The 12405-nt window shown below is 38.2% G+C and overlaps 2 protein-coding genes across 2 annotated transcripts; both read left to right on the forward strand.

Moving 5' to 3' along the window:
• Nucleotides 1-3507: 3507 nt before the first annotated feature.
• On the forward strand, nt 3508-3777 carry GCK72_021007 (uncharacterized protein; the record flags this gene model as incomplete). The annotated part of the gene is made up of 2 exons (XM_053733940.1): nt 3508-3603; nt 3649-3777. The coding sequence occupies 2 exons, from the start codon at nt 3508-3510 to the stop codon at nt 3775-3777; spliced, it is 225 nt and encodes a 74-aa protein (XP_053582853.1).
• Nucleotides 3778-4101: 324 nt separating this feature from the next.
• GCK72_021008 (uncharacterized protein) lies at nt 4102-4711 on the forward strand (the record flags this gene model as incomplete). The annotated part of the gene is made up of 3 exons (XM_053733941.1): nt 4102-4272; nt 4355-4472; nt 4608-4711. 3 exons carry the CDS (start codon nt 4102-4104, stop codon nt 4709-4711), a joined length of 393 nt encoding a protein of 130 aa, XP_053582854.1.
• Nucleotides 4712-12405: the final 7694 nt, after the last annotated feature.

The following is a 12405-nucleotide window of genomic DNA, read 5'->3' on the forward strand; positions in this document are numbered from 1 at the left end:
TTTGTCTCCAATGAGTGGAATTTCGAGATCATCGGGGGCCACAATCTTGCAACTTAGAAATCCCCAGAATGGAATGCATCCTGGTTTATCTATCGGGCAAGGGATTTCAGACACGGGAATTTCTGTTGGTCGACCAATTGGGAATCCTTCATGCTTCATCACCGCAGGATACAAACTAAAAAATGTTGATGTTTTGAAAAATAAAGATTTAATTTACCTGTTAACATCCAAGAACATTATCATGACAAGTTCATCGTTCTCGTATAGTTTGAAGACTTCGGTTCTTCCACCGACAAGGGCTCTTTCCATTTGGAGAATACCCTGAAACCGAATTTTGTCTAAAGTTCAGAAAATAAACACTCACTCTAGCTTCGTATCCTTCATAGAATTCGACCATCTCCAGATTCTTGCTGAGTTCTTCTTTAGCTTCACATTCCCAGACGACCTTTACTGGATATTCCTTCTCAAGTTCGGCGATTCGCTTCTGGTCACGTTCACGGATTTCTTTGGCTGTGGAATCACCGATGATAGATTCGTCAGAGTAGGAACAGTCATGGGCATGATAGTAGCACCCCTAAAGTAGAAAACTTTATTTTGTGGAAGAAATATGACTTACATTAAACTCGATGATTTGTCCTTCCGGATACGCCTCACACTTGTCGATGAAGCCGTCCACTCGGTACTTGCCGACCTTCTTCTCTCCATATGTGGTCGAAATATCGACTTGAACACCTTCTTTGTGACCAATCCAGGCAAGGTGTTTTTGACTGACTATGGAATGAGTCATTGCAGCTCCGGGCTTTGCATCCAGCCCAATTGGTCTGTCGGGGTGAAGATGGTTCCGACGAAATACTTTCATCGCGGCGGAGGCGGCGGTGACCGATTCCTCGAGGAGACAAACATTTGTCATTGCTTCGAACTCCCTTTCGAAGATGGTCATGGCGGTCGCGAGAATATATACGTCATTGTAACAATACTTCTGAAGCTCTTCGAAGAAGTTGAATGTTTGACCTTCTTGTCTTGCTTTGGCCAAGTATTCAACAAGTTCCTTTCTGGCCGAGGAAGACTTATTGTCCAATGCGTAGTACTTGTCGTCTGGAATTGGACCGACGTAATCAAAGTTTTCCTCCTTGATGAACAACACGGGAAAATCTCTGTAATGCCAAAATGTATTTTATGTAAGCATGTTTTGTACTCCTACCCTTTGATCGAATCCACTTCAAAGGCTTTTCCAACTGCTGAGAGACTCATGGTGAGGTATTTCAACGAATCCACCAAACGAACTCCTTTGTGCTTGAGGTAGATAAGTTTGCTTCCTTCAAGGCATAATTCCGGTGCCGATTTGTTACTTGCAATCAATTCCTCGAGTATAAACTGGCCATCATACCTAGAATTTTCCATGGAAAATGTTTTGTTAAATCAAAAACTCACCCAGAAGCATTGTGGGCTACAAGGACAAATCCTTTGTTCCTCTGACTGAACATCCATTTGTTCATTTCTGCTTTCACGTCAACTCCTCGATTTTCCACTGTGACACACTCTATTATCTTCAACCGGCCTTCTGGAGAGCAGTTTTCACATTTTTCATTCAACCCAGCTTCGACAGTTTTCGGAATGAATTTGGAGCATTTCGGGCAACAGAGAACACATCTGAAGAGCACTGGCTTTTGGTGTCCAAGTTTCCCAGAAGAACTCTGAAAATGATACATTTAATGAGTCAAAAATTTAATTTTTATCAAACCTCAATGTCATAGTATCCTCGGAGCCGAGTCAGGACGCTTTCATTTTTTGGACACGCCGGCATGGAGCAAAAGTGATATTCTTCAACCAGACATTGGCATCGCTGACAATACTTGTGCCCGCATTGGTGAGGTACTGCATTTTTGTTGGTGTAGTAAGCGGTCTGACACTTTTTGCAGAACTTGGTGTACTCACAACGACTCTTTCCACCCCGACTTCCTGGAAAAAACTTTTCAGTTTCTTAAATACACAAAATTATTACCTTTTTCAAGATGATTGTCGTAGCAACGTTGGGTCTTGAAGTGAAGATGACAGGATCCACATTCAATGGAAAGTTCTTGGCCTTCTTCCGGTTTTGGACAATTGGGTTTTCCACACAAACGATGCAAAAGTTTGCAGTTGTAGTGTGATGCAGCATTCTGATACTTTGTGAGACACAGACAACAGTAATATGATGTATTCAGGAGATTACAGACACTTCTGACTCCACTGAAATGGCCTTTAGCAAGATAAAGGACCAAAACATTGTCTTGTCCGACGAATTCTCCACAGAAGAATGGGATGGTGGAATTTTCTTCGAATACCAGAATTTGATGGGTGCCAGCGAAAACAGTTTCTTGGAATTTCTGGATGTCATAGTAATCAAAGTCTTGGGTTTTTGTTATCCCAGCTTCCTAAATTAATTCATTTTTTCAAATATTTAATGAAATACTTACATCTTTCATCTTTTGGATTGCCTTGAAAACAACTTGGGAATTATCACGTGGTCCTCTGTTCATTGAGATGCTCTGCCGGTAGCGCTTGGCATCCTCCTTCGACTTGGATTTCTTGTACTGGTTCCACATGTGAGCCTGGTAGAGAGCACTGACGAGACAATTGTGGGTGACTGAAAGATTAAAATTTTAAAAACTCATGATTTTTAAAAAGGTTTTACCATTATTTCTCATAATGTTGGTTTTTCCTCGCTTCTTCTTGCCGACTTCTTGCTCCACTTCCTCGTTTTCATCATTTTCGTCTTCTTCCTCCTCCTCCTCCTCCTCCTCATCATCAGCCTCTTCATCCTCGTCAGAATCCTCTTCAGCCTCGTCGTCCAAGAATTCACAAGTCTTCTTCTTCTTCTTCTTGGTCTTCTTGGAAGATTTCTTCGATCTCTTGGCAGCCTTTCCAAACTTCAATTCCAGAATGTGACCTGTTCCGAACTTCCTCTTTGTACCGCTTCCCGTAATTGGAGTGATGTAAGTGATACGGGCGGTGATTCGAGGAATTTCCAGATCGAGAGGGGATTTTCCGGATTGAGCCATCGTCTCCATATTTCTCACAATGTCGCCGGTTTTCAGTTTGGAGATGTCCTTGAAAGCGAGGCCGACACTTTCCAGAATTTCGTCCGACTCGAAGTTTACTCCGACTCTGGTGTTCCGATGAGTTCGTCGAATTGGAGCATGCTTGTTGATGAGTGAGATGATGTCATCGGCAAAGAGTTCCGGACCTTCCGGGTCAGTAGTAATACTTCTCGGAATTTCCAATTCCAAAGTGACGTTGGTGACAAGTCCTTTGAACTTTCTTTTGCCGCCTTCCACCACTTTTCCCAACTCTTTCAGAGATGCTCCGCCCACTTGATCCTACAAAACAGTATAAAAGTCAGGTAGAAACTTTAAAAACTCACTATTGCATTGCTTCCTCCGTCCGCGTGTTGATTTTCTCCGTCATTTCCCTCCATTTTGAAGTATAATTTCACTGTATTGTTGGCGATTCAGCGAAATCTGGAAAATGAATTCATCGAATTATGCGCCACCTAAGAAGGTTATGAACGACTCGGCTACTTCGTACTTTGTACAACCCGAAAACTACGATCAAAACGGAATGGTGAGATCCTAGTTTCAAAACAAATTTAAAAGTTGAAATTTCTAGATCACTTCTACTATCGAACCAGTGGTATTTCAACAACAAACGACAACAAAATCGGAGAAAAGATCGGAATGCATTGTCTTCAACTTTGCGAAAGGGTCGGGACCGACTATAAACATTCAAAAGTGTTAGCAAGGAGCATGATTGAGCGTTATGTTGTAATAATTCAGACAACCACTATGCAAACAAAAAGTACCTCTTTGACCATGCTTTCAACCTTTTTGACCTTTACGACCACTATATTAATATAATTTGAGGATTGTTACACTTTTACACTTATAGTTTCGTAACTATTCGAATATATATTGGTGTATCTGTAATATTTAGGCTCCGCCCACTCTAGTGAGCATCAGTTATCTTCATTTCATTCATTCATTCGTCCACTGCTTGTTGTTTTTTTTTCTCTCTTCTTTCGCAAAATAAATTATGTTTATTCATTTCTATTATTATAGAAAAATGCCGTTCGTTCGTAACGAAGCTTCAGCTGTTGCTAAAGATGGTGACAAATTGAAAGTGGTTACTGTGAAGAAGCACTACAAATTTCCAAAAGATGAAGAGATGGTCGCTGAAACTCCGAAAAACAACTTCTTGCCGAAAACTCCACTCAAAAGAAAGCGTGAAGACAAGGTCGAAAACGATGAAAAAAAAGGATTCAAAGAAAATGGTAAATTTATTATATTATTTTCTGTTCTATTGTGAAAGTTTTTAGGAATGGATCAGATCCAAGGCTAAATCCGCAATCATCCCAGCTGAAACTGCCGCAGTCTTGAAACCAGAGTATTTGTTCAAAGAGCCAGGACCACTTATCGTCTACCTTTGCAATGCTTGTAAGAAATTCAACTCCGCTCGTCAAATGTAAACCATCGAGGAGGGAATGACTCAAATTCGTAAGTTTTTCACTCAAAGCTACTTCTTATTCACTTAAAACAACTTATTTTACTAATTAAACCTATTAATTTTAGCTTTGGCGATGTGCACTGTCTGCCGCTTCCACCACAACCAACAGAGAAACTTGAAGTTCTTCCAACACGAGCTCCCAGCTGTCAAAAAGGAATACAATCTCTGAACTACATGCCTGTTGATGATTATCATCTATTTTCTATATAATATTTGTTCCTATATTTATTCAACTATATATTTTATTTTGTATTTCTCTACTTTTTACTAAATTTTTAATGTTTTTGAAAATAAACAACTTACTCGAAACACAAGCTCTTTCGACTTCTTTTGGGCCATCAATTAGTGTGATACTCGAAGACCCACTCATCAAACATTCGAGTTGTACAGTGAATCATCATCAACGGGGCCCTGAAGCAATTATCGATATATAATTTGTCCACCCTCACCATGCTTCTTAACAAACCAAATTCTTTTGAGAAATTTGATAAATTTAGTGAAGGGACAGTTAGCATATTGTTAAATCCGGAACAATTTGAATTAATGATGTCCAGAAGCATAGATCTGAATTAAAATGTAAAATTTTAACTTGTTTCATTTTAAAATTGCCATAAACGAGGAAAAAATGAAAGAAATCCACGAAACTGATCGAATATTAATGGAAATAAATGAGTAAAATCCAATAATATTCAAATAACGGTTGTCCAGTAGAGCACACATTCTGCGTAGTCGGAGAAATTAGGCCTCTTAGTCAGACACTTTTTCTGGGTAAACAAGAGACAGTCCTATTCTCTCGTATAGAAGGGGGAAGGGAATAAAAAGAAAACGCCACACATATTCAGATGAAATGAAAAAGTTTATTTTAAAATTGAAATAAAAAGTAATTAATAAAAAAGAAATTAATTCCAGAAGATCTGTAAAACCATTATTTTCATAAAAGACCATTTCCCAATATATAATTTGTCAGCACATTTAGTGTTTTGGATTTTTTCTTTTTCTTTACACAGACACTTCCAGGTTCAATTCCAGATTCAATTTCAGATTTTTTGCAAAATTTCAGATTGCTCAGTCTTCATGGTTTCTCCCCTTGTGTGTGTCTTAGCACACCCCCATACCCCTTTTAGTGAGGCGAGAGATGACTCATCGCGTGGAGGTGTTAGAGAAAGGGGGAGTTAGAGAAAGGGTGAGAGAGTGGAGAGTGCGAGAGAAAGAGGCCCGTGTTAGAGAAAAGGGGAGAGACAATGCATAGCGTGGAGGGTACGAGAGAGTACGCAAATATAGGAGGGTGCTAGACAAACAGAGAGAGGCGGTCGGCAGCGAGAGTTCGGAGAAATGACATAGAGGAGGGGGAGGGGGGATATGCGCGCGCGCGCCGGAGAGGAGGACCATCATGGATATGGTCGGGAGCCAGGTCGGCCACGGTGGGGAGCCATTCTACCAGACTACACTTTTTTAAAGGTCAAACTGTGTCGTAGGACCCACCCATACTTCTCTCATGCCTACCTTCACACTATCCGGCCCATCATCATTAAATTTGTACAGTCCCGTATCCACAGAATATTGTGTCCATAGACACCACACTCCGGGAATCTTTGGAGTTATTGTGTATTTAGTGTAACAGCTCAAAGAACTGTATGCAAGTGCGAAAACAAAAACGGACGCTGCCAAAGTGTTGGCGAAACTTGGTTTTGACAGAGTTTCTGACCAGGAGCTCATGGAGAATTTAATTGAAATAGTCCGAAAAAAGGCCATAAGCACAATAAGCCACGAAGACACCATGCCAACAATACTCGTTACGTAAAAGACACCTAAATAATGAATAGCACCCAGATAGCTGTGATAACCGAGGCAAAAGTCAGAGTTGTTGAACTCTAGAATGTATTGAACGTCTGAGGATAAAATGACAAGGAGTTGAATGAGATCAGCAATACAGATGACCAGGAAGATGATGAACACTGGGTTGCGTCGCATTGATTTTCGAGTGAGGATGAAGAGGTGGAAGATGTTCAAGCATATTCCAATGATAGATAAAATTACGTTAATAAAACGTCCGTAGTAGTCAAAATTGAGATAAGGAAGAGCGTCCGCATTGATTCCCTTCATGCTGAAAAATATATATAATTCGCAACAAATTTTTAGAAAATTTCTGATCAGCACTGCAGACCAAGAATGAATGAACTATGGGCGGAGCTATGAATTTCGATAAGCAAAATTTTTCGAAACCTTAAATTCCTCGAGAATTTAAATGCCCGGTACACTCACCCCGCAGACAGATGATATCAGTAACACTAGAAAATATTTCGATCAGAATCAACCCCCAATTTGTGCATAATGGGCATGTGTGAAAAGAGTAATAGCATAACATTTTGGTCGGTTATAATGAAAAACTGAATAACTTCCTACTGAATTGATATGGAATATAAACTTTTCAATTTATGTCGAGAAAACGAAAAAATCTAACAAGGGAAGTCTTTGGAGACGCCACTTTCAAACGACCTATAAATTTGGTCTTTGGTATTTTCTACCACTAGGAGTAAATTTCTGCAATCGTGTGTTGACATGGTATTCCAAATCGGCGAAATATACGCTACCTCGCGGTTCCATTTGTGTTCCACATCGGTTCACCTGTGCTCGTATGTCCCAAAAATTAGAATATTTTGCGTATACTACTGGTCGATTTGGATTTCCACGTGCAACAGCTTATCCACATGAAAAGTTTGAGAGGTCCTAACTCGGCTCTCATAGACATTTAGCAGATTTTGGCTGCAGAAACTCCCCGTTGTCGAAAGTACCTATAGCCAAATTTATACTTCGTTTGAAAGTGACGTCTCCAAAGACTTCCTTTGTAAGCAAACTTATTGGAAAAAAGTGAGGACACGAGTAAATGAACAGAAATCTTGTCCGAGTGGACTACACGGCCGCGTAGAAAAACTCTTCCATCAAAGCTCCTCAAGTCAGGAAAACGGGAATTGTGGCGATCAGAGCAAGCATGGGCGTCAATGATAAAAGTTTCTTAGAATGTATTAGGTAGCAAACACTTGCCGGGGGTGTTAAAGACGCATGCAATTTTTTCGGATGGGTCTCATAGTGAAAAATTGTATTTTACAATGGTTTTTCCATTTATTGTAAAATTTTGCTTAATTTAAAGGCGTATTGTGGTCTGTTGTGATGTTTTCATATTTTAATGTATGAGTTTCGGCGAGTTCATTTTCATAGTTCAAGAATTTTTTAATTCGGTCCACAACCCGCTGAGAGCGAGCGCCAGAAAGTTTGGTCATTGAGATGGCCGAAGAAAATTAGGGGCCGTGGCATAGAAATTCGACTTCGAAAAAGTTGATTTTTTGAATTTTGACGGTATTTTCGATTATTTTCGTTGTATTTCTTCAATAATTTCGATAGAAAACGGCAAATAGTGATAGAAAAACACTAAAAACTGTCGAAAATAACGCCAGAAGTAGCAGAATACTGAAAAAACCAACGGAAAGTTTGGCCAGCGAGAATTTTCTAGAAATTTTACTTATGTAAAGTTGTTTTTTTCAGTATTCTTCTATTTCTGGCGTTATTTTCGACAGTTTTTAGTGTTTTTCTATCAATATTTGCCGTTTTCTATCGAAATTATTGAAGAAATACAACAAAAATAATCGAAAATACCGTCAAAATTCAAAAAATCAACTTTTTCGAAGTCGAATTTCTAGGCCACGGCCCCCAATTTTCTGCGACCCTTTCAATGACCAAACTTTCCGGCGCTCGCTCTCAGCGGGTTGTGGACCGAATTAAAAAATTCTTGAACTATGAAAATGAACTCGCCGAAACTCATACATTAAAATATGAAAACATCACAACAGACCACAATACGCCTTTAAAAGAAAACGTCATTATTTCTCGATTTCTAGAAACTTGTTCGAAAAATGTCAAATATTTGGATTAAAATTTGTCACATATTATTTGGTCAAACAATTCAGACACATAATTTGCTCAGCCCTGCTGGGTACATTCAACACACTCAACCTAACCCTATAATCAGCGCAAGTCACTCCCCCTATCAACAAACCAGCCTAAAAACACTTTTTGATCTAAACTGATCTAGTATTCACTAACAAAAATGAATCAGTTAAATGTGTCTACTGTTATCAAAGTTCAACACATCAGTCGATATCCTAATTTATTGTTTTCGATTTTCGGTTTGGTCACCAACTTTTTTCACTTTTTTATTGTGTTAAAAACAATGAAAACTAATCCAATTTTCAAGTTTCTTATGCTAATTTGTGTGCTTGATTGGATATTTATCACTATTACTGCTACAAAGGAATTGGTAGATATTATCAATTATATAGATCATAAATGGTGTCTCGGGTTCATAAATTACGCAGATGTCTACTGGAATACTATTGTACGTTATGTGAATAAATGCGTAATGGCAACCGGCTTTTGGATCACTATTTTCATGGGATTCATTCAAATTGTGGCTATTAAAAACCATCAAAAACCGATATGGAATCAAAAAAGTTCAACTAGAATCTCGTTGGTTACCATAGTTGTGTTCTTTGTGTTCTTCTTTATTGAAGCCACGTTTCAATTCATTTTGTTTTTTCAACTTCCATTCCAGTCATGTCTCCATGACCAAAATTCTCGGCTCGCCCGGTTAGAAATTATTGATTGGATTACGGTAGGAGTGATTGTAACTGAAAGACTAGAAGATATGATCTATGGTATTAAAATTGTTCCGATCATTGTCTCATTCATCTGGCTTAGAGTAATTCGGAAAAAGGCAATCGAATTCGGCAAGTTGGAAAATTCCAAAATAATTAATTCTCTTCTATGGGCTAGTTTTTTTTACGATTATTCATATCTGGTTATGCTGGTTCCAGTCGCAATTTTTTCGGGTCTCACTGGAACCGTCGGATTTTCTAAGTGGGTTTTTTATTAGCTTAGCACAGTTCTTACAACTGCGCTTCACCGAAATCCCTTGAGAAATGTCTCTTTTTTTTAGTCTCTCTATTTCGCACGTAATTTTCTTTGGTTTCGGTAAAGCGTGGTTCTAAGAAGCGTGTCGTACTAATAAAACCACACATTCCGATAATCTTTGTTCTGTTTCAGAGAAGATGAACTGCTAACTTCACAGTTTGCCATAATTATGTCAACGTTTATTGTAAGCATTCGGCCACTCCTTATAATGTCGAAGTCGACCGACTATCAGACTGCACTCAACTCTTTTTTCTCACTTTCTTCTGGACCAGTGGGTTTTTAAGTGTTTCTAATTATGAGCTGTTTGGTATTTCAGGTAGCACCAGTGAGAAACAAATCAATTATGACTTCAGGAACTCCTAGGGCATGAAATAATTCTTGTATTCTCCGTTTTTCCAGATTTTAATTTTTACTTCCCTTTATAAAAACAGAAACAATTTTTTGGGTGTTTTGGTTGTCCAAGAGAAGACATTTCAAAAAAAAACGGTCGGAGGTGAAGAGAGATACTGTAGTTTGAGCTAGGTTAGCGCAAATTCAAAAAATTTATCCGAAAATAATTTTGTGTGTAACATGTTTTTAAAAAATGTGTATTTCTCTTTTTTAATGAAAGAAAAGTACATTGTTCGTCCATGTTGTTAACACCCGATTTGGCTGACCGGCGACTCAATTGGCAGCATATCAAGTGATGTAACTTTCAAACACATAATTTGCCCAGCCGTGCTGGGTACATTCAACACACCTAACCCAACCCTATAATCAGGGCAAGTCACTCCCCCTAATTCACATCAACAAGCCACTCTCAAAACACTTTTTTATAAAAGCTAAAGTCTAGTTTTCATACTAAAAAAATGAATCAGTCAAATCTTACTACTGTATTCAAAGTTCTATACATCAGTCAATATCCAAGCTTATTTATTTCGATTTTTGGTATGGTCACCAATTTTTTTCACTTTTTTATTGTGAAAAAAACAATGAAAACCAATCCAATTTTTACGTTTCTTATGGTGATTTGTGTGTTTGATTTCATTTATATCACAAGTACTGCTACAACGGAATTGGTGAATATTATAAATTATATAGATCATAAATGTATTGGGTTTATAAACAACGCGGATATGTACGTAAGAGCTATTGTATGGTATGTGAATCAGTACGGAATGGCCACTGGTTCATGGATCACTATTTTCATGGGATTTATTCAAATCGTGGCTATTAAAAACCCCCAAAAAACGATATGGGATCAAAAAAGTTCGACTAGAATCTCGTTGGTTACTATAGTCGCATTCTTTGTGTTCTTCTTCATTGAAGCCATTTTTCAACTCATTTTACTATTTCAAATTCCATTCCCGCCATGTCTCGACCATAGTTTATTCTATGCCCAAAATTCTCGGTCATCCCGGTTAGAAATCATGGATTGGATTGCGGTAGGAGTGGTTGTAACGGAAAAAATAGACATTTATATGATAAATAATATCAAAATTGTTCCGTTCATGGTCCTATTCATCTGGCTCAGAATAATTCGAAAGAAGGCAATCGAATTCGATAAGTTGGAAAATTCCAAAATAATTAATTCTCTTCTATGGGCTAGTTTATTTTACTACTTGTCACCGCTGGTCGTGGCTTTTCCAGTATATACATTTATTACATATCTCACTGGAAGTGTCGAATTTTCTAAGTGGGTTTTCTGAGCGTTGAAAGGTAAGGTCAACTCTGATCTATTCATAGAATAATGTATGGGTGTCTGTGTTTGAAGTGAAAGTTCTAGAATGTTCCACAGCCACAGAAATGCCCGAACTGTTTTGCCGCTCGTTCTCAGCGGGGTTTGGACCGAAAAATTCTTTCGATATGAAAATGAACTCACGGAAACGAACAAATGAACATACGGCCGATGTCGAATTTCTAGGCCACAACGCCAATTTTCTCCGGCCACCAAAATGCTCACCGAGGATCACTTTCAGCGCGTTTCAGACCGAATTAAAAATTGGTTCGGAATGAAAATGAACTCACATACATTATTCGATGGAAAATCTGAGTGACCTTACATTTAGTATCGCTTTCAGTAATCGTTTTATGTTTCAGCGAGGACCAAATGCTAGTTTTACAGCTTAGCAAAGTGGTCAACACGTTTATTGTAAGCATTCGGCCACTCCTTATAATGTCAAAGTCGACGGACTATCAGACTGCACTCAACTCATTTTTCTCACTTTCTTCTGGACCGGTGCGTTTTTCCAGCGACTAATTTTGAGATGTTTGGTATTTCAGGTAGCTCCAGTGAGGAACAATTTAATTATGTCTTCAGCAACTTCTAGACCATAAAATAATTGTTGTATTTGGTCTTAGCTGGTAAATTATGTATAAACTGTTTTTTCAAATTTAATTTTTACTTTCTTTTATAAAAACGGAACACAATTCGCACGATAATTCAATCGTAACCTATGCAAACGCGCTTTGTTGAGACTACATTTTGGTAATATTATTTGACGCCTAAATTGCAATTTTTTGATATTTTTTGTTTTTTCAAAAAATTGGCCTTTCTCGATTATATTTCTCCTTAAAACTATTTCTTGACAAAGTTTTTCAGTTTAAACAAAAAAATTTAGGTAAGCGATTTTTCTCAAAAGAGCGCGTTTGCATAGGTTCACTTTGAATTATCGTGAATTCGTCCAAGAGAGGACACTTTGAAAAAAGCGGTCGGAATTGAAGAGTGCTGTGTTTTTGTTAAAGAGAGGTACTGTAGTTTGAGATAAGATCAAAAATGACGTTGACTCACTTATTGGAGGTGAGAACTCAAAAGAAATTGCGATCGAAATTGTGATTGGAACACAGTTTTTTTGGGTGTATTGTGGCATGTTTTTTTGGCATAACCCGGAAAGGCCCAAAAAATAACCAACTTTTTTC

Source organism: Caenorhabditis remanei, chromosome V (assembly GCF_010183535.1).
Source record: "Caenorhabditis remanei strain PX506 chromosome V, whole genome shotgun sequence".
NCBI lineage: Eukaryota > Metazoa > Nematoda > Chromadorea > Rhabditida > Rhabditidae > Caenorhabditis > Caenorhabditis remanei.